Raw genomic sequence first — 23,024 nt, 5'->3', positions numbered from 1 at the left:
CGCAGACACAGATGCACTCACTGTTCCTTCACTCTCATAGCGCGATGGGACGGCAATCTGACACCACCGGAGAGAGATCAGGCGCAGTACCGACTTTACGTGCTCTCCGATGCACGGGCGTATCAATCACCAACTTCCAGGCTCCGGGCTGGTTATGGTTTAGTTATCGTTATAGTTAAATGGTGCTACTGGGTCTTAGAGACTTAATTATATTTAAATAGATCAATATCACAAACAATGCAAATTAAAAGAAGAATGTATGAAAAAGCTTTTTTTTAGTTTCCAACCATAGATACAGAAAAAAAAAGGTAAGAGATCAGTATCTATTATGTACGGACGCCAGCTGGTCAACTTACCTGAATCTGTCAAATTTTATCAATAGAACATTAACCTTCCACTATTGTGATAAGGTTGAAAATCTCATCCATCCACCGAGCCTTCTTCCCAACTATGTTGGGGTCGGCTTCCAGTCTAACCGGATGTAGCTGAGTACCATTGCTTTACAAGGAGCGACTGCCTATCTGACCTCCTCAACCCAGTTGCCCGGGCAACCCGATAGACATTATGTACTTCTAAGACAATAAGTAGGTACTTTTAGTACCAAAAGGGTACTTATAAAACACAGGAATTTTATTGGAATGAGAAAAAATACTAAGTACTTATGTAACTTTCACATTTCGGTAATAAAAGTAGCCAACTGGTAAACAATAGCCGTTCAGTTAAAAAACTAGCCCATTGACTAAACAAACTCCATTCAATCACATGTCTCATCATCATTCTCCGAGCATTTTTCCCAACTATGTCGGGGTCGGCTTCCAGTCTAACTGGATTCAGCTGAGTACCAGTACTTTACAAGGAGCGACTGCCTATCTGGCCCCCTCAACCCAGTTGATTGGGCACCTTAATACCCCTTGGTTAGACTGGTGTCAGACTTACTGGCTTCTGACTACCCATAACGACTACCAAGCCATTGAATCACTTGTCTAGTTTTACTGTAATAATAGAGGTGCTCAAAACGTTCAACATTGCAGAAATTGAACTTTTAGCCTTTTATTGAATGGCTATTTTAACCATTTGGCTGAAACACCAGAATTAAGAATTAATGATCCATTTTTGAGACTTCAAATAATTTACTTTTTGAGATTTATTTTTCAAAAATATTACGCGTAATTCTGGCGTCATAAATCCAAAAACAAATCCAAAATCAATTTTTGTTTAATAAAAAAAAAATATTAAAAAAATAGAGCGGTTTAGTTTTTGAACAACCAATAGAATTCTTCCGCTAACTTCTATACTACTGCGTGGGTGGAGTGTTACAATCATCATCATCATCATCATCTCAGCCATAGGACGTCCACTTCCGAACATAGGCCTCCCCCTTAGATCTCCACAGATACCTGTTGGAGGCGACCTGCATCCAGCGTCGACGGCGACCTTTATAAGGTCGTCTGTCCACCTTGTTGGTGTTACAATAACGAAATTCTATTAACCAATAGAATTTCGTTATTGTAACACCACTCTTCCGGAGTGGAAGAGTTTTTAAGCAACCGCTTAAAAACTCTTCCACTCCGGTCCAATTTAGTGGTGTCTATGCCAAATAAATCTTTTTCTCTTTCAAGTGTCATTTAAAATAATAGAAAGAGAAATCAGCGCTATTCTCTCTTCTATTTCATTTTCTCTTTCATTTAAAATAATAGAAAGAGAAATCAGCGCTATAAATCTTGGCTTTATGAAGAAAAAACACAAAATCAAGATTTAAGACTCAAAAATATATTTAACCTAACCGACATTACACTTGTAAGTCACGTGAGCAACTTAAGTGACCTGTAAGTTGTTCTGAGAAATTACTGTAAGCTACAGAAGAAGTGTTTTATAGTAGAACGCCGATTATCCAAATTAGGGTCCGTTCAGAAAGACCGGCTCGGAGAGCAGAGCAAATTCTTAACACGTTGAAAATCGGGTACTTAGTACTTTAAGTAAGGTTTATTTTTGCATGCGCACTGCTTTTGTCATTAAGAATGCTCGAAGGCGCTCGGTGTGAAATAATAAGAGGAGCCGACCGGCTCCGACTACGCGTACTTTTTTCGGTCTTGCTGATGTTTGGCTCCGATTGCATCTCACGCAGCCGATCGGAGCCGATTCCGGTCTGTGTGAAAAGAAAAATGCGCGCCGATGCTCTCCGAGCCGGTCTATCTGAACGGACCCTAAATTGGAACTGAGATCGAATCGGATAATCGAAAATACTTATAATCAAACATAGACCGGTAATATAGAAAAATGAACTATCACACATAGAATTTATCGTACGTGAATGCAAGGAACGGGACGTCATAGCTTATCAACGTCATTATAATTTTCAGGTCGTATAACGAAACGTTTTTGGCATCAAAAATTAAAAAAATAGAAAATATTGAATAAAAGGAGAAAAGAAGTCTGTCAGATTATTATTCGAATGTCCTGAAAGATTTTAAAAACAATTTGTCCAGGGACCTGAATTTCTTGGGTCTCGTCTCGGCTCAAATTAATTCTCAAAAAAACCTCCCAATGAAAATCTCAATTAGAGTCAGTTACTGACGCGAGCGCTGCTCCAAGCGCGTAAGAATAGTTAGTATCCATATATTGCTGATTTCAGGGCGAATAAAAAAAAATACTGATGATGCAGATATGTTCTGTTAATGATTCTGGACCACCAGATTTTTTTTGCCCTGTTAAAAATTCATTCCTGTTTAACACAGTAAGTTCGGACCGATTCGGATAATTGGCGATTCGGTTAATCAGCGTTCTACTACACATTTATAATTTAACAGTAAGTTGCTTACGCGAGTACAACTTACAAGTATAAGGCCGGCTTAAAAAAACAGTACTCACGTACTTTAAGATTTAAACCCGTATCTAACAATATTAATATTTATATCCACTTATCATCTTTTTTGCCGTTCAGTAAGGGGGATTCTTCCTTAGGGTCTTTTGAGGGAGAATCAGGTTTTCCATTGACGTATTTAGCTGAGTTAACGCAAGAAACGATGTAGGGAATACCTGCTAGGTCGGAGGATAGTGGATTATAATACTGACGGTAGCAGAATATAGCTACTGTAAACCCTAATATTGAGCCCACGAGTATATCTGTAAAGAGAATTCGTTGTTTTAATTTTGCGATTAAAAATAAGTATTGTTTGCATTATTAATAATGGCGTCAACGGCCGATTTCGGCCACGGCGGCTGTTCTCGTGTAAAGAGATCAGTCAGCTGCGCAGGACATATTATAGTGCACAAGCATTTGCGCAACTCTCATAGCGCGATGGGACGACAATCCGACACCACCGGAGAGAGATCTCAGGCAAAACCGACATTAACATGCTTTCCGATTCACGGGTGTAGCAATCACCAACTTCCAGACTATGGGCTGCTTTGTGAAAGTTTCAAGACCCGGGAATCGAACCCGAGACCCCATGAACGGCAGTCGCGCTTGCGACTACTAGACCAAGGCTAGCAACAACAATAGAAATACACAAAATACAAGCTGTTGATTTGTATCCTGGTCAACTTTCAGGAGGTTTACTTTTTTGTTCTTGTTATTTAATAGTATTTCAGAATTAACTCAATTTTATGAATGATCGTATGCTTTGTGTTTGCATTTCTGTGACTGTTGTAAGCCTAGTAACACACGCGCCGATTTAAAAAACGGCTGGGCTACACTGACGGATTGCTATAAAAAAAAAAAACTTACCCATTTTATTGTTGATTTGGGTCGCATAATTACGTCCTTGAATTTGACACGGATGCAAATCAACAGCTTGTATAATATAAAGTCTATTTTGTTAGCTTCACTCACCTTGCCAATGATGATGATAATCACAACTCCTGGACAGAGCGACACAGCCAGCCACCATGAGAGGCAGTAGACACGTGACGACTCTCAGACCGCTGCCTCGTCGTCGAGATAGCACGCCTAACCGACCGCAGAGCCACGCCGATGCCATGCCGAGTGAGCAGAATGATACTAGGGAGAATACAAGGCACCATTTCATTAAAACACCATATGACCCCTCCCGCTATGGGTTAGCAGCGGTGAGGGAGTGTCAGACTCTTACTGGCTAAATACCGTGGTGTTCCGTCGTAGGCCTTTTAAGTACCAGGGCCGCGGTAACTCGCGCAAACAATCCCGCAGCCCCGGCGGCCATTAAAATTGTCTCAAAAGGGAGTTTCTTCCTCTATTCACGTCATCTTTCAGGCAATCCATCCATATTTTTCTTAGGTCTTCCTCTTCCTCTCCATCCATCTACATTCATACTAAGCACACACTTTGTTGCATGCGTATCATTATCCCTCCTCATTACATGCCCATACCACGACAATCTTCTACTTCTCATCTTTTCTGTAACTGGCGCTACTTTCAGACTTCCTCTAGTGTAATGATTATTATGTGTGTGTACAAAAATTTTAATTAAATAAATAAAAAACCGGCCAAGTGCGAGTCGGACTCGCGCACGAAGGCTTTCGTACCATTATTTATAAAACGGACAAAAAAATCACGTTTGTTGTATGGAAGCCCCCCAAAATATTTATCTCATTCTAGTTTTCAGTTCAAAAATACATCATCTGTGAAAATTTCACCTCTCTTACTATCACGGTTCATGAGATACAGCCTGGTGACAGACGGACGGACAGAGGAGCGAAAACAATAGGGTCCCGTTTTACCTTTTTACTACAGAAGTACAGAACCCTAAAAACGTAACCCATACTTAGATACTTTTTCTGACTGGCAGAGGGAAATTCAAATATAAGTATATATTTTTTTGGTATTTTAAATATATTTTGTATAATTTTCACAGTACTTACAGCTGCTATGCCCACTAGGGAACGACTTTCTGCCCTCCATAATTTCAGTGGCATCCCCCGTACATTGCAGGTACTTGGTCTCAACGCCGTCCGGAAAACAGCGGTAGTAGAAATCGGGCCGAGGCCGCCCTAACGTAATTGAAAATAACATTTATAATATTTTTTTTTACGACGAAAAATCATCAAATGACCCCTCCCGCTGTGGGTTAGCAGCGGTGAGGGAGTGTCAGACTCTTGTCAGAATATCGGTCTTAAGGATGATGATAGGTCGGTAATAATGAGTGCAACAGATAAGCGCATGTTTTAATTTCATGTAAGAAGGGTCCAAGTTCACTTACAACATAAACAAAAAAACTAAGGACTTTAGACTTATTTCGTTGCGAATAGTTTTTACAAAACAAGTCTAAAATTTCTACAATTTCAGTTTGTATTACAAAATTAGAATCATATCTTCTGATTCAAATAGCTATCGCAGGCGGAACAGATCAATTATGCCTTCCCAACTAATATTATAAATGCGAAAGTAACTCTGTCTGTCTGTTGCGCTTTCACGTCTAAACCACTGAACTGATTTCAATAAAATTTGGGACAGAGATAGAGTTGACCTTGAGAAAGAACATAGGATAGTTTTTATCCCTGACTTTTGAAGAATTCTCTTGGAAACGCGATATAACCGAAAGGAAAGGAAGCTAATACCATATTATATAAAAAAGATTTATAGTCTGTTTTTTAATCTCGTAGACTAAATTGACACTTACAAAATGTCAAACTTTCTAATAATTTTGCTAGCTCTGTGGTGCAGTGTTGTACTTACGATACCGGTTCGTTGAATCGTAACTTTTTATCTATAATAGACGAATTTAATATTCATTCAAAGTTTTATATTTAAAATTCACGTACGTACACATGGCTGTACGACGTGCTACAAACTGCCAGGGATATCTGACCACGCAAAGCCATGCGTAATCATCAAGGATAAGCCCATTATTTCAGGATGACTTATTGTAAAAAGTTACGATTCAACGAACCGGTATCGTAAGTACAACACTGCACCACAGAGCTAGCAAAATTATTAGAAAGTTTGACATTTTGCAAGTGTCAATTTAGTCTACGAGATTAAAAAACAGACTATAGTAACAAGAAAAAAAAACTAAAATATGCTTCTAACTGTTGCACCCATTATTAGAATGACTAATTTCGACGCTTTGTACTTGCCAACAATAAGTTTCATCATATCTGTGAGGACTCCGTTTATTCCGAGAGCTAAAGACCATGATAGTAGAATCTGAAAAGATAATTATATTTACTATTACAGGCGTGTTTTATGTTATGAGTCCACGGCCGATTTCGACCACGGCAGCTGTTCTCATTTAAGGAGATCAGCCAGCTGCGCAGGACATATTATAGTGCACGAGCATTTGCGCAGACACAGGTGCACTCACTATTCCTTCACTCTCATAACCCGATGGGACGCGTTCCGACACCACCGGAAAGAGATTAGGCGCAGGACCGACATTTACGTGCTCTCCGATGCAGGGGTGAATCCATCACCAACTTCCACACTACGGACTGCTTTGTGAAAGCTTAAGAAAACCCACAAAGCGATTTCGGCCCGACCCGGGAATCGAAACCGAGACCTCGAGCACAGCAGCCGCGCTTGCGACCACTAGACCAACGAGACAGTTCGGGCAAATTATAATGCTGTGTGGTGTGTTTTATTATTTTATTTTCTTTTGTGTATGATAATGCCTCAGTATTCCCTTCTGTACTTTTTCTGTTATCTAGTGTGCATCTTTTTGTGCCAATAAATGGTCTTTCTTTCTTTCTTATTTATTTCTAAATCTCAACATTAAAATGAAAACTATTCTTACCTCGAACGCATCATTGCAATCATTGCAGCCAGCCCAAGCGATGAGTGACAACGTGCACGGTACCGACAGAACTATAGCCCAGAGTGCTCCCCCGGGTACGTACGACTCCATGTGAGGGTACATGAAGTCGGATTCCAGCTCCGCTTTCTGGATAACACGGGTGAACGGCTCCATTGTTTCCATATAACTAAAAAAATATAAACAAGTGCGAGTCAGAATCGCGCACGAAGGGTTCCAAACCATTATCTAGGAAATGAGCAAAAAAATCACGTTTTTTGTATGGGACCCCCCAAAATATTTTTTTTTCTAGTTTTTAGTATTTGTTGTTATAGCGGCAACAGAAATACATCATCTGTGAGAATTTCAACTCTCTTACTATCACGATTCGTGGGATGCAGCCTGGTGACAGACGGACGGACAGAGGAGCGAAAACAATAGGGTCCCGTTTTACCCTTTGGGTACGGAACCCTAAAAAAAAATTATTAACCTCTTGTATGGCACAATTAATTTTCTTGGTCTCTCATTACCGGCATTCAAGCATGTGGTGGCTTAGTGGGTACAGAACCAAGCTCTCAAGTATGAGTGTGTGGGTTTGATTCCAGGTCAGTCAAGTACTATAGTTCGGCCATTCAGAGAATGCGTTCCTGACACGTCGCGATTGAACTGACGACGTAACTTTGCAATGGCGTTGCAGTTACGATAAAAATATTTTTGCTGGTTGTTTACCGTTTTAACAATTGAGGAGCATTAAAACAACATTATTATATCAATAATCAATGAATGTTATTACGTCGTCAGTTCAATCGCGACGTGTCAGGAACGCATTCTCTGAATGGCCGAACTATAAATGCAACTTTCCTAAGCACATCTTGGACTGTGTTTTGGATGGCATGTTACTGTAGGTCCCGGCTGTCATTGAACATCTTTGGCAGTTGTTACTGGTACTCAGAAGCCAGTTAGTCTGACAACTAGGGCCTAGGGGTATTGGGTTGCCCGGGTAACTGGGTTGAGGAGGTCAGATAAGCAGTCGCTCCTTGTAAAACACTGGTACTCAGCTGCACGTGATGAAGGATAATAAGGTAATCCCTACTAATATTATAAATGCGAAAGTCACTCTGTCTGTCTGTCTGACTGAGTTGACCTTGAGAAAGAACATAGGATAGTTTTTATCCCGGACTGTTGAAGAGTTCTCTTGGAAATGCGATATAACCAAACTCTACGTGGGTGAAGCCGTGGGCAGAAGCTAGTATTCTATAAGGAGCTTCTGCAGTTTCACCCGCTTTCCGCGGCGGGATAAAAACTAGCCTATATTCTTGTAGATCAATTTTTTAAATATATAAATAAAAAAATACTAATGAATTTACACACGCAATTAACTAGTTCAACCACATACGGCAATCAATTAATAACTGTGACGATAAAGCGATATGGTTAGGTGATGTCAATTATCTTTTATATTGTCGATAAAAAAGTCAAAATAAATGTGCGTCAAAAATTTAAAAAAAATTAAATACTACAATAGTTTTTCAGAAAACCAATGTTTAAAAATAAAAAACAGGACCCCTAACTGATGTTTGACAATAAAACTAAAAGCTAAGCTACGATTTACGGCAAATAAACACATATTTCATTGATAAATTACAAAAAATTGTTTGTAAATATTTCGGTAACATATGGCTGGCACTTACCAAAAGGCGGACATCAATATTAACCGCACGATGATCTCAATAAATAAATTAAAGTTGGCTGAACGTATTAGCGGCATTTTAAATAAGTATTTTACATAAATATATTGATAACTTTGATATTACAATTCGCACTACTGAAAATTTTGTGATATTGGTTTTGACGTTTGACTAGTGTTTCGTTCAGAAACCATTCACTTATTTTATCAGCGAAATTGCGTTTCGATTCTGCAGATGCCGCGCGTGTTATTTTTTTATTTAATTTATGTACCCTTGAACTTGGACCCTAAGGTCCAAGTGCAGAAAATACATGCTAGTTATTAGCCCAAAAGCATGCCAGTTACTGCTACTACTTTGCTCTGTACTACCAGAGTGCAAGTTAGAGTTCTCGCCTAAGGCGCCACCTAGACAATCACTTAAATACTGCAATAATAATGGCGTTCTAGCCAATTGTCTTTGTTGTTCTCATACAAGGAGATCAATTAGCTGCACAGGAAATTATAATAAGTGCACAAGCATCTACAGATATAGGTGCACTCACTATTCTCTAACTCTTATAGGCCGATGAGATGATTGCGCAATATGATAAAATTCCATAACTATTATGCTAGTTTACATTACTGGAATGTAAATAAACACAAAAGCACGAACCCGAGAATTTAAAGCTGGGCTCGATGGACTGACTTTTTAATTGTAACTTAAATACTACAATATTGAACTGTCAACTGAACTTACAATCCATTTATTTTTATGGGAAATCAAGAAATCCCTCTAGCTGTGGGTGCGGCGTGACGGAATATCAGACTCTTACTGACTAAAGCCCGTTACCCTGGCAGGCTTAGGCCTAGGTGGGCCCCACCCTACTGGGACTTACCTATCTACTTAGTACGAGAATCATTCTTTACCTGAAAAAATCGTTGAAGTACGCAGAAAAATTAGCCAAAAACAAAACACAAAAAAGTTTATAAAATATTTATTAACTTATAAACTACATATTTAAGTAAATACAGACCCCAGCAGGTTAACCTACCCGAATCTGTCAAAATTTACCAATCGAACATTAACCTTCCACTATTGTGATAAGGTTGAAAATCTATTGAAAACATTTGACAGATTGAGGAAGGCTGACTGATGTAGTCTGTAGTACATGCGTAAATACAAATGTAACTTAAATTATATTACTTTATTACGGTGTCTTCAAAAATAAAATGACATACTTAGAACTATTAATTGAAAAAATGACCGTTCTTTTCATTTCCATTTTCGAATCAAGCATGAGGCTGCGTTCAAACCAAACTGACTGTCAGCCGCCGAATGTCAGCGTCTATGCATATTACGCAAACGTATCGTAGGTTAGATGAGAACGAAAAAGTAAATATGAATGGAAATATAATAAACTGCGTATCGTTCGCTCAGTCAGTTTGGTTACACAGGTAAATAAACAAATTGTGGATTCGCATCAACAAAAACAAATAGAAGTTACTGTTCTTCATGATTGTTTATAAAGTCCTAATACGTAAAAATAAAAAGTTTATAATTTTAGGCAATGCAGGAAGACAGAGTAATGAATGAACTGGCAGTCACAGGAGTTAAGTGGCTTTATTTTATTTTTGTTCCAATCAGTTATTTGTTACTAAAAAAAGAATTTTACAAATCGATTCCGACGTTTTGGAGTAATAAAAGAACAAATAACAATAATAAAAAAAAAACAAAGATACCGATGAATTGAGAACATCCTTCTTTCGAAGGTCGGTTAAAAAAGTAAAGTAATTCACGTTCTATAAAAATAGAAGATAAAGGTATTTTTTGGAAGCGAGCTGCCGCCATGACTGCTGGTTTGTATGTATTAACATGAAACCCTCAGATATCGACCGACTTCATACAGCCGTTGCACGTGCGGTCGGCAGTTCGCTTCCAAAACGTAACTTAATAGTTAATACCCATGTTCAACAAAAATACTCTTTAAACTAAAAACAGATCTTCAAATATATAAATAAAAAATAACATAGGTATATAATACCCTAAGGTAGGTAAGTACATTTTTTACAAAGTAATACTTAAAACTATGTAAACAGAAATAATTAAATGCTTTATAAAATGCCACAAAAAAAATCGAATTTTGAAGCTCGCGCTAAATTGTTGCACGTTTTAAATGCTAGCTGCCGACCGCACATGCCGCGTCTGCATGAAGTCTGCCGCAGCTGCACTACTGGTTTGTTTGTATTTACATGAAACCGTTTAGTATCGAAGCGGCAGCAGCACGTGCAGTCGCCCTCAGATATCGAGTCGACAGCAAGCATTAAAAACGGACCTTTACGCAAAAGAGATTATTTTCCCTAAAAAACAAATAAACATACAACTTAATTATTATGACTTCGATGCATTTAAAAAGTAATTTTGACTATTTTGAAAAGTTAAAGTTCCTAATTAGTTTAATTGTGCAAATATATTTAGGGCTATACAAATACAAGCCGGGATTAGACGGTCCCTAGTGCAATATTAAGTTAAGTTGCGCAACTTTTTTGAGGTTTACTGTAAATATTGAAGATTGCGCAATGATTTGAAGCTACGGAGTACGGAAAGATGAGCGGAGATGCCATAAGGCAGGCAGTTCTAGAGCCACTTTCTCGGTCAAAAACCTAAACGATCAGTTACGTGTGAACTAACGAGGCGTTCAAGTTCTTTGAGACATCTAGAAATGAGTAGGGATCCAAAAGGGTGAATTAGGGCGAAGACTGTAACGTTCCTTGCCACCCGCATACACGCATTTTGGCGAGTCACTTTCCAAGGAGATTTTCTGTTATGACATCTCCGCTAGTCATTTTGTTCTCCGTGTTTTTAGCGAATAAAATGTTTATCTTAATATTGCGCAATTATATTGACCGTCTAGGAGCGCTTTAATATGGATAGGTAAATAGGGTACTTATAACTGAGGACCGTGTATAAAGTTTACCTACTATGTATATAAACTTAACTATATGTAAAAGCACCCACTACACATAAGTAATTAATACATTTTTTAAGTGAAAAATCAATCACTTATTTCCATTTTAATTTTGGCGCCCAAATAACTCGCAGTAATTTGACACTGACATTTCAGAAATGTCAAATCACAAAATTGTCTTGAAATAAATGCTTGATATTGGGCCTTCTTGCTTCTTGGGTATCGGTTTTCCCGGGAAACTGGGTTGAGGAGGTCAGATAGGCATTGGCTCCTTGTAAAACACTGGTACTCAGAGGTACTAGGCTTCATCCGGTTAGACTGGAAGCCGACCCCAACATAGTTGGGCAAAGGCTAGGCAGATGATATCGGGCCTTTTTGATAATTTCTAGTCACTGGCGTTTAATGCTGATATTAAAATACTACCCATATCAAAATCACGGTACGGTATTTTAAAATATTATTATTCTATTGTTAACCGATTTATAAATAATAACCCATAGAATGGGTTCTTGCGTTTTTGTAATAATCAAAATACTCCTGTGGTGAAATTGCATGTTTCTTTACAACATCGTCAAGCTGCATCTGGTCACCCCAATCGGCCTGAAAAGAAATGTGTTTAACTGGTTAGATTTGAAAAAAAAAAAAACAAAAACAATAGGCGTGATGACAGGGTGATACCGTTAAAAAAATGGTTAGGTATTCTAATTAGACTCATTTACGAAAGAAATAAATACCTACGAAAGACTAGGCAGTATGGTCGAAAGACTTTAGCCTGCCCTATGGGCAAAAAAAAAAAAAAAATTAGTCTCATTTTAGATTGGCAAAAAATATTGGGGACGTATTTTTTATTTTTACAAGACAAAGACATTACATATTTTACTATAAGATATAAGACATTAAAGGTTAGGAGTGGGTGCTCGTGACGTCACGTATATGGATTTGTGCTTAAAACTGACGTAACACAAAATTAAATAGTGTTATATCTTCGTTGTTATTGGTCTGTGAGAGAAAAGAAAAAATACATGTCCATTGTGTTTTAATGTTTTATTTTAGGGTTATCTATCTAAAAGACGGTCTAATTACTTTACATTCGCCATGTTTATTATAAACAAAATCTTAATTTATTACAAACTGGCTTCCGCGGTTATTTTTATATCTTTCGGTTATATCGCGTTTCCAAGAGAACTCTTCAAAAGTCCGGGATAAAAACTATACTATGTTCTTTCTCAAGGTCAACTCTATCTCTGTACCAAATTTTATAAAAATCATTTTAGTGGTTTAGACGTCAAAGCGTAACAAACAGACTGAGTTACTTTCACATTTAGGGCTGATTTTTCAATCGCCAGATAACTTCTATCTGAGGAATATTTTTAACGTTTTGACAGCTTTTGTATGGAAAATATGTCAAACCGCCATATTTATTCCTCAGATAGAAGTTAACTGATGATTGAAAAATCAGGCCTTATAATATTAGGGATTGTTGTCGGTGAACTTGAGCCTTAAAACGTCAAAAATCGGCCCAATTTATCTGTCCTACAAGAACTGTCATTGGTTACTTACGAAATTAGGGAACAATCCTCGTTTCTCATCGAATTTCCTCTGGTTGACGCATCGGAGGAGGTACAGCCGTTCCACCCAAGGCCAGATCATATAGTCCAACATCCCTGGTCGATTACCAGCAAAGTAATTCGTACCTGGAAACCAGAATATGACAGATTAAGGCCTATTTTCGTGGGCTGCGGGATTGTTCGCGCGAGTTACCGCGGCGCTGGTACAAAAAAGGCCTACGACGGAACACGACGGCTTTTAGTCAGTAAGAGTCTGACACTCCCTCACCGCTGCTAACCCACAGCGGGAGGGGTCATTTGATGATTTTTGACGTCGTTAAAAAAAGGCCTATTTTCGTACCTAGATGTCAATTTTTTTAAAACAATTGTTTATTTTGAAAATTAAACGAGTAAATTAATGGTAAACTGATGTTATCTACAATAATATAATAAAGAAGAAACATTTTGTTTGTTTGTTCCAAAGGCTTCGAAACTAATGAACCGATTCGAAAATTATTTCACTGTTGGAAAGCTACTCTCTTCCCGAGTAACATAGGCTATATTTTATCCCGGTACGAGCAATAACTCCCACGGGACGCGGTTGAAACCGTGGATTTAATTCAAGGCCAGGATAGTTCGAGTATATTATACGTAGGTATCTCTTTTTTAGCGTCGGACGTCCACCAACAAGGTGGACAGACGACCTTATAAAGATCGCCGGAAGACGCTGGATGCAGGTCGCCTCCAACAGGTATCTGCGGAGATCTAAGGGGGAGGCCTATGTTCAGTAGTGGACGTCCTATGGCCGAGATGATGATCTCTTTTTTTATGAAATATCTTACCTCTTAAAGCCAGCTCCTTTTCGAAAATGTCTAAAGTTTGGATTATTTGCTCGCTACCAAACGCGAAGTTAGTGTCGAAACATTCCAAACTGCCTTTGATTAACTGAAAACATAAAGATACATTTTTATTAATACTGTTCTACGTAGTGATTTCTGACACTTACGCCAATATTAGACATTTAAATAAAACTACTTTTACGGATTTTATCGCGGTTATATTATATTATTTAATCCCGACGTTTCGGATCCTTTACAGCATCCATGGTCTAAGGTGTCTGCCCGTGTCCGTCCGTGCCGTGTGACGTAGTGTTTTTTTTAATTTATTTTATTTAGCCATTTGGCTGCGGGGATGTTCGCGCGAGTTACCGCGGCGCTGGTACATAAAAGGCCTACGACGGAACACGACGGTTTTTAGTCAGTAAGAGTCTGACACTCCCTCACCGCTGCTAACCCACAGCGGGACCTCATTTGATGAATTTTGATGTCGTTAAAAGAAAGTACATATTATTCATAGTGTTACATTCAAGGTCCGAATGTCAAAAAATAAATGACAAAATAATGAAGATGATGCATTACCTCATTGAATCTCTCAATAAGCAGCCTATCCTGTGCCTTGACATAAGGATCCCGCGAGTGAAGTTGGTTCCTGGTGTATTTCTCGTCTAAATAGTCGCAAATCACGACGCTTTCAAACAGGTACTTATCGCCATATTCCGTCGGTATTTCTAGCACTGGTATTTTTACTGAAAATTTGGAAAAAATTATGTTTAGCGACGTCAGAAATAATGGGACCAAGGGACTGATTCAGAAGGCAGTACTCCTTGATACGGCGCGTATTGTGAGGAGGTTTCTGTCTCTGGGACCCTAACCTCCGGTATATATCCGGTATATCCCTGTGCCACCTATTTTTTAAATAAATTAATGGTTCTCAAGGTCAATTTCGGTCAACGACTGCTCTCGTATAAGGAGATCAGCCAGCTGCGCAGGAATATAGTGAACAAGCATTTGCTTGGACACAGGTGCACTCACTATTCTTTCACTCTCATATCGCGATGGGAAAAGGCTCGGAGGATGATGATGATGATCGCGATGGAACGGCAATCCGACACCACCGGAGAGAGATCCCAAGCAGAACTGACATTTGCGTGTTGCAGTGAGCAAATTCCAGGTAACGGGCTACTTGTTAAGTGTTCGGGCTAAGTTTATAAAACCCACAAAGTGATTTCGGCCCGACCCAGGAATCGAACCCGAGTCGTCGTTGCACAGCAGCCGCGCTTGCGACAACTAGAACGACACGACGACCACGAATAGAAAAACTAAAAAACACTCTTTTAGCACGTATGATTTTTTTTTTGTTTAATTTGATTTGTAATGACGTTTCTTAGCTAGTCATGTATTGTCATCAGATCTCAGAGCGTGTGCATTTCATCCTAATCGAAGACCAGGAAGTGGGACAAATTAAGATTCCAAGATTTTCTTACATACATAGTTACAAGTGAAGCTAATAGAAGCGTGTTAATAAAAAATACAAATATAGATACTTACATCTAGGATTTTTAGTTCTAAACCATTCAGGCAGGCTGAGGGGGTCCAGCTTATAAACCTCATACTTCGCTTTCTTAGCCTCCAAGATGAGCAGTACCCTGTGTCCATACGGATTCATGTCCACATGGTACAGACGTAGCTTGTCTGATGACAATGCTGGAGGAGGTAGCGGTCCTGGAATGAAGAAGAAAGTCAAAAACTCATTTTGCAAAAATCTACCACTATTCATAGTTTCTAGGACTGTATTTGATGATGTCCTCCTAGTCGATTATCGGCTACGGCGGCTGTTCTCATGTAAGGAGATCAGCCAACTGCGCAGGACATATTATAGTGCACGAGAATTTGCGCAGAGGACTGTATTTATTGCATCATCGTTTCCCGAGCGTTTTGCCAACTATGTTGGGGTCGGCTTCCAGTCTAACCGGATGCAGCTGAGCACCAGTGCTTTACAAGGAGCGACTGCCTATCTGACCTCCTCAACCCAGTTACCTGGATAACCTAATACTTGACCCTAGGTAATATTGGTTGTCAGACTTTCTCGCTTGTGACTACCCGTAACGAACGCCAAGGATGTCCAAATGACAGCTGTGACCTACAGTTTATCGTGGTTTCTGAAACACGGTAATGGTTTAGTATTATTATGTATATAGTTATAGTAAAATGCTGCATCTCACTTTTAAGTATTTAAATTATGAAAAACTACTTAGGAGTTTTCTCGCGGTTTCACCAGCGTCCCGTAGGAACTACTGCCCGTATCGGCATAAAATATAGCCTATGTTACTCGGGAAGAGTGTAGCGCCCCAACAGTGAAATAATTTTTCAAATCTGTTCATTAATTTCTAAACTTCTAGCAAGCAAACATACAATGTTTCCTCTTTATTAAATTGGTATCTGCAGATTCACCCGTGCATCGGAGAGCACGTAAATGTCGGTCCTGCGCCTGATCTCTTTCCGGTCGTGTCGGATTGCCGTCCCATTGGGTTATGAGAGTGAAGGAACAATGAGTGCACCTGTGTCCAAGCAAATGCTCGTGCACTATAATATGTCCTGCGCAGCCGGCTGATCTCCTTAAATGAGAACAACCACCTAGGCCGATGTCGGCCGTGGACGCCATTATTATTATATGCAGATTTTATATTCTTAAATAATTATGTAGGTTACATCAATTTCCTGAACTCAAAAACAGTTTATCTAAAATCTTGCAACGCCTGTAATGCATTTTAAGTAGATAGATATACGTTTATAGACAACGCTATTGACCTATTTGCATAGTCGGTCAAGGATTGTGGAATCGATAAGTTAGTAGTTAAGGCCGGTACTGTTTACTTAAAAGAATAACTACCTAATCCATCCATTCTTTGACAATCGTAGGAAGCTCTTTTGAAGAAATATACAAATTACATTGTATACAAATTCATATATCAAACAATGTTTAAGGTTCTTCTAACCTACAGACGGACATGTGTTGCTGGGGAGTTTGTTGCGCCACTTCTTCTTCCCAGCAAAAACACATAGGAAGTGGTGAAGGGTGGGCGTTTTGGGGGCTGTCTATTGTAAATTCCTGACGTTCAAAAAGTGCTGTCTTGTAGCCAAGTTTGAATAAATGATATTAATTTGATTTGACTCGTGTCTATTCTACCCCTTTATTTACGATTGGAGATATAATTGTTACATTAGCTTCATATAAGTCATGATCAATTTCAATCTCTAATCGAAAAACTATGGATAGATCGGTTATTGAAATTCGCAGTGAGTCAAAGCCTTGCGGATCGATCGATTGTAAGGTTAAGCAAAAGCCGCCGGGCGCGGTCACTTCGTGAATGGGTGACAATCTTGTCATGACGAGTACTTCCGTGTTTCGGAAGGCACGATACATTGGTGAGTCCCGGCTGTCATTGGAACATCTTTGGCAGTCGTTACGGGTAGAAATCTGACAACCAGTCTTACCAAACTGACTGGATACGACTTTCTGGCTTCTGACGACTGCCAAAGATGTTCAAATGATAGTGGGGGCCACCAATTTATTGTGCCTTAAGAAACAGGGAGGGACTCATCATAGCAACTCGGTCGTATCAACTAATTGTTATGAAAACAAAATAGTCAGTTTCTAAAAAATTCACTTATCTATATTTTTCGCCTTATCTTTCACGTAACCCTATTAAATAAGTGCCTATATTAAGCGTAATATAAACAAATTATCTAGACTTTCTTTGTACATAGTTAGCGGAAAAGATAGCGTATAGGTATTTAGCCTAGATCTTTGGCTATCGCAGACAAAATAATGGAAGTTCTTTTTTAATTTCACGACTTTTTACAATACATTTAAAAAAATAACATAGTAAAATAAAAACCACTATATATGTAGATAAAACGCGTCAAAAAATTCATCCTTATCGCTGTCAACTGGGAGCGTACCCAAGAGTCTGGCAGCATTACCTCGCTTGATGGCCATGCTGATCCTTTGTCCCAGGTAATAGCCAGCCTTCCAGCCTAAGAGAAAACCGAATAGAAAAATTCTTTCACTGTTGGAAAGCTTCACTCTTCCCGAGTAACATAGCCTATATTTTATCCCGGTACGGACAGTAGTTGCCACGGTACACTGGTGAAACCGCGGGAAAACGGCACGTAGGTAAATCATAGGTACCTACCTATTTACATCACGTTTTTTATTACTGTCTAACGAAATTAGATCAAGTATTTTCGGCCTCTACACCAAAAATGCAACGCTACCTTCCATCACAAATTACATAGACTAATAATATAATGAGGAATCATGGGATCAAGGGACTGATTCAGAAGGCAGTACTCCTTGATACGGCGCGTATTGTGAGGAGGTTTCTGTCTCTGGGACCCTAACCACCGGTACCTTGGACCATGTGCCCGATATCGGTGGCAACCTATTTTTTATATTTTTAATTTTTTTTTTTTTATTATAAATGTAATTTATTTGGGCTTGTGTTTAAACACCACCCAAAAAAGTACCTATTTTACAACCAAAAAAATTCTAAACGGTTACCAAAATGGATAAATGGTCACCAAATAACGTTTCCTAAAATATTATTAGATAAAACCATTTTTTCATATTATTGACTACTAAAAAAATATATGGACGCCTTTAAAATACACTTTAGACCAAATATTATATATTGTCACTACTTAGATGTTACCAATTATGTAATACCATGACTCCTAATTTGGTCATTTTTGTTAGACTAAAAAAGCTAACGATCGCTAGAATATTTCCCAAATACCAATTAATATACTAGGGTTCCCAAATGTACGTCGCTTATTTATTGTTATATGAATTTGTGTGTAACTCAGTGCGTTTAAAATGTAAGCACGCAACATGCAGCAAGCATGGCTTCTGTCACGGCTCCGGCGCTGCAGGGCTCCGGCGGTCCCATGCGAGCTTATCGTCGCAGATGGTTTTCACGCTCACCACCGCAGCTTCGGCTTGCTGGCCGGCTCTGCCGGCCAGCCTCAGCCGCAGTGGCGAGCCTTAAAACTACCTGCGCCTCAGCTCGCAGGCCGCCTCGCCCCTCCGCGCCTACGCGGTTTCGAATTGCACTCTAGGGGTAGGGCAGACAAGACTACGTGGAGTCGGTTTTGCAGCGATTCGTTTTCGTCACTAACTTTGATTTTTGGTGGTAATATTAATCTTTTAGTTGGATAGAATTTGGTGACCATTAATCCATTTTGGGAACCAAAAATAATATGAGTGCGAGATTTGCGATTTTTCTGATGTTATTTTATTTTTTTTGGATCATAATATTATATACTTTAGTGCCCTTTTAATAAAGTCAATTTATTTTTTTTGGAGTTGTTTATTTTATTTGGTGCTTCAGCTTAGAGTCTTAAAAATATTTTTGGTGACCGCCTAAATTATACCCATTTATTTGTTTAAAAATAAATAAATGGAAATAATGAGTAAAAAATTGGTAGGGTAAATACGCCAAATGTCGGCCCCCTTAGCGATTTTCTGATTGCGGTTCGCTATAGCACCGTCAGTTTCCAACGAAAGATAGTTTCTGATGCAGTTTTGGATAGTTTGATTAATCTATGTCATGTTTATAGGCATAAGATTGATATTTCTACGAAAAGTAATAAGGCTTAGTTGCGTCGAGAACAGAAAAACCCTAAAGTCGGCCATTCACGGCCCAAGGTCGGTCGCGTTTTTTCCAAATGTCGGCCGGGTATAGGCTGTTTTAAATTAAGGCAGTGACAAATATTATTAACATGATTTATTTTAGCAGAATTATAATATAACTAGCTTTCCGCCCGCGGCTTCGCCCGCGTGGAATTCGGTTCACCCCTCCCGCTGTGGGTTAGCAGCGGTGAGGGAGTGTCAGACTCTTACTGACTAAAATCGTCGTGTTCCGTCCTAGGCCTTTTATATACCAGGGCCGCGGTACCTCTTTCGAACAACCCGCAGCCGCGGCTGGCCCTGGCGCTACTGGGCCCCACTGATTTCAAAACAGACTAATTCGCGGCGAACCTTAACACCACGATACAGAAAAGCACAACGCCATCTATCGAGCTATCGGGAAGCTCGCGATTGAACAATGAGCTACAGGTTAAAGCGCGAGATATCATTGCACTTCTTACGTATCTTAAAAAAAACAACGTCACCACGTTTTAAAAAGCTATCATTCCACTTCTTATGTATTTTAAAAACACATCGTTACCACGTTTTAAAAACACCCAGCGCCATCTATCGCATACCTCAAGAACGAAATAACTTAACTATATAATACTTATACCAATTAGTAATTCGTTGAATTATAGTTAATTCAGGATAAGTAGATGTAAAAAAAACAGTTAAGACGATAAAACAAATCGTACGTCATCCCTCGGGAATTCCTCATTTTCGAGGATTCATTATCGTATCATTTAGCTTCTAAATTTATATGTTCATATTCGTTTGCAATATATAAGTAGATGTAAAAAAAAACAGTTTAGACGATTAAACAAATTGTACATCATCCCTCGGGAATTCCTCATTTTCGGGGATTCATTATCGTATCATTTAGCTTCTAAATTTACATGTTTATATTCGTTTGCAATATATTACCTTGTTTTAAACGACACACAGCGCCATCTACAATCCATCCATCAAGCAAACAATATTTTTGTTTTCCCTCGGGAATATCTATTTTTTTCGGGATAAAAAGTACCCTATTATTTAATCCGGACTTCTAACTTTACGTCTGCAAAATTTCAAAGCAATCGGTTCAGTAGTTACGGCGTGAAAGCGGAACAAACAAACAAACAAACTCACTTTCCGATTTATAATATTAGTAAGGATACTAAGTATACATTTGTAATTGTATTTGTTTAATTTATAGTAAAATATTTTTTTGTTTCCCCTAAACAAAAAAGTCGTATTCACGACCAACCATTTATATTTTTTAAGCTAATAAGAACGGTTTAATAGATAGCAAGTATCAAACTATAAAGCTACCATAAACATGCCTACAATACTGTCAACTCCTACATTTAAACTTAACTCCTATACGATATAATGAATTGTAATAAATAAATTATTTCATTTTGAGAAAATGAAAAAATATAAAAGTATTTTTTCATCAGCCTGTATAGTGGCGCTTGAGTTCGAGGCTGGTCGACATTACGATTATTTACGATTCTAATGTCGGCCCCTATTTCTTGTACCTTATTTCTCGAGATTCAACTAATATCACCCCGGCCGTTATTTGGCTATTAAACGTAAAATAGATCTATTTGCCTATAAGCTTTGCAAATTCTCTTGTTAAGCCAACGGAATTAGTACAATAGGAATTTATAAAATAGACTGCATTTGCTTTAAGTCGGCCACGGCCGAGACTCCGGTTTTAAGTCAAAACTGTTGTCCTAATGGCGGCCTCCTATTTTTCCTTGAAAAATATACGCAAAACGCTGAAAAAACTATCTTAAAATATAGTAAAAATAACCCATTAGTGATAATCAAGCTTAAAACAAAAATAAATAAATGTTTTATCGTTCTAATATCAATCCCCAAAATGTGAGTATTCACTTCGAGTAAGCTACTTTACGTGCGAATTTGATGTTTCAACGGCGCAATCGCTACTGACGCTCAGTATGAGAAGAGTAAGTGACAGAATCGGATAGTAACGATTTGTACGTATAGAGTATAAACCAAGGTTGCAATTCGAGGAGCAAAACTAACACTTAATTACCTTTTGAATGAATGCAAGCTGAAAATGTACAGACGGCCGAAGTTTGGGGGGAGGCCGACATTTGGCGTATTTACCCTATTATGTTTACCGTGGGTAAACTCGAAACTACTGGCCCAATTTCAAAAAATCTTTCTCATACATTCCTTTACATTGTGTGCACTGCTATTTATTTCAGTACGGGCAGTAGTTCCCACGGAACGCGGGTAAAATCGCGGGATAACAGTTAGTACGTATACCTTTACCTATAATAAGAGGACCGGGGCTGCGGGATTGTTCGCGCGAGTTAACGCGGACCTGGTACATAAAAGGCCTACGACGGAACACGACGGTTTTTAGTCAGTAAGAGTCTGGCACTCTCTCACCGCTGCTAACCCACAGCGGGAGGGGTCATTTGATGATTTTTGATGTCGTTAAAAAAAATGTAGTTCAGACCCGGTAGAAGGACATAGGAGAGCTTTTGTCACAATCCAGCTAGGTACTGGACGCGGGTGAAACCGCAGGCGGAAGATAGTTACAAAATATCTTCAAAAAAGTATTACATGACTGATTATGTTAATAATGAAATGATGTCATCTTATTCAATGCACTATTTTTTGTGTCAATACCAAACGCAAGGTCGTGGTAATTCACACAGCTGTCATTTGATGCACTGGAATGACAAACAGCCAGCTGGTTAAAAAATAACAATTGACCGTCTATTTATTTTGCACTTCGAAAACCGGTATCAAAAAATCACATATTACCACTGCATTTTCACATTTCAATCCTATAAACTATGCACTATTTTTCGCTTAATTTAATGACATCATATCTTTTTCGAAATCACAAGCAGAGTTATTGATTAATCCTTTATGATGTCATAACAAACATTAATAAAAAATAACAGCATGACTAATTCAATAAAAATTACGAAATGGACTTAAATAGTGATAAAATATCAAATTAGAAAAGGATTTGTTGACAATTTTCCCATTTTTAATAAAGATATTTTATTCCACACTCACCGACATTCCGTTGTTGATAATACGACATGTTTTTTTTGTATATTTATATTATTCACGTGCAATTAAATAGAAAATCGTTTAAGCCGTGCAATCCTACCGGCGGTCTACGAAAACTGTGGAAATAACGTCATTCTTAAAATTAGTTGTCGACAGACTGAATATAGTTACGTTACGTCAACCGAAGATTACGTCATGAATAATTTTATTACGAACGAAATAATATATTGAGAACTTTTTTCCTTACAAAATGTTTAGTTACGTTAAAAATGTACTTTGTTTTGATTATTGCATAAACAGGAATACGTAAGTAAGTAATAAACATCATCATTTCCCGAGTTTTTTTCCAACTATGGTGGGGTCGGGTTCCAGTTTAACCGGATGCAGCTGAATACCAGTGTTTTACAAGGAGCGACTGCCTATCTGACCTCCTCAACCCAGTTACCCGGGCAACCCAATACTCGTTGGTTAGATTGGTGTCACACACTTTAAAAAAAAAAAATAATAATAATAGTGGCGTCTGAATACCTGTTACATATTATATAGTATTAATAAG

The 23,024-nt window shown here is 38.5% G+C and overlaps 2 protein-coding genes across 2 annotated transcripts; both read right to left on the bottom strand.

The window, feature by feature from the left end:
- Positions 1-1,555: 1,555 nt before the first annotated feature.
- LOC124644292 (phospholipid phosphatase 5) lies at positions 1,556-8,565 on the bottom strand. Its single transcript, XM_047183561.1, has 6 exons — positions 8,399-8,565; positions 6,711-6,897; positions 6,055-6,124; positions 4,840-4,968; positions 3,833-4,000; positions 1,556-3,123 (listed from the first exon to the last, which is right to left on the bottom strand). The coding sequence occupies exons 1-6, from the start codon at positions 8,473-8,475 to the stop codon at positions 2,909-2,911; spliced, it is 846 nt and encodes a 281-aa protein (XP_047039517.1). The 5' UTR covers positions 8,476-8,565; the 3' UTR covers positions 1,556-2,908.
- A 1,410-nt stretch (positions 8,566-9,975) lies between these two features.
- On the bottom strand, positions 9,976-22,623 carry LOC124644130 (pyrimidodiazepine synthase-like). The gene is made up of 6 exons (XM_047183360.1): positions 22,472-22,623; positions 15,274-15,447; positions 14,305-14,471; positions 13,729-13,831; positions 12,900-13,033; positions 9,976-11,939 (listed from the first exon to the last, which is right to left on the bottom strand). The coding sequence occupies exons 1-6, from the start codon at positions 22,497-22,499 to the stop codon at positions 11,820-11,822; spliced, it is 726 nt and encodes a 241-aa protein (XP_047039316.1). The 5' UTR covers positions 22,500-22,623; the 3' UTR covers positions 9,976-11,819.
- Between the last annotated feature and the right edge of the window lie 401 nt (positions 22,624-23,024).

This window comes from Helicoverpa zea, chromosome 29, assembly GCF_022581195.2.
Source record: "Helicoverpa zea isolate HzStark_Cry1AcR chromosome 29, ilHelZeax1.1, whole genome shotgun sequence".
NCBI classification, from domain to species: domain Eukaryota; kingdom Metazoa; phylum Arthropoda; class Insecta; order Lepidoptera; family Noctuidae; genus Helicoverpa; species Helicoverpa zea.
Note: the sequence above shows the minus strand (reverse complement) of the source record. Positions and strands in the feature narration are given on the sequence as shown.

What these genes read in the sequence shown, in the direction of transcription:
- LOC124644292 (XM_047183561.1), bottom strand. Translation starts at nt 8,475, where the DNA reads ATGCCGCTAATACGTTCAGCCAACTTTAATTTATTTATTGAGATCATC. An exon ending in ATATTGATGTCCGCCTTTTG is followed by an intron (nt 6,898 to 8,398) that starts GTAAGTGCCAGC and finishes ATATTTTTTTAG; the next exon opens with TTATATGGAAACAATGGAGC. An exon ending in CCCTAGTGGGCATAGCAGCT is followed by an intron (nt 4,001 to 4,839) that starts GTAAGTACTGTG and finishes TATTCTCCCTAG; the next exon opens with TATCATTCTGCTCACTCGGC.
- LOC124644130 (XM_047183360.1), bottom strand. Translation starts at nt 22,499, where the DNA reads ATGTCGTATTATCAACAACGGAATGTCG. An exon ending in TTATTGAGAGATTCAATGAG is followed by an intron (nt 13,832 to 14,304) that starts GTAATGCATCAT and finishes TTATGTTTTCAG; the next exon opens with TTAATCAAAGGCAGTTTGGA. An exon ending in AAAGGAGCTGGCTTTAAGAG is followed by an intron (nt 13,034 to 13,728) that starts GTAAGATATTTC and finishes TCTGGTTTCCAG; the next exon opens with GTACGAATTACTTTGCTGGT.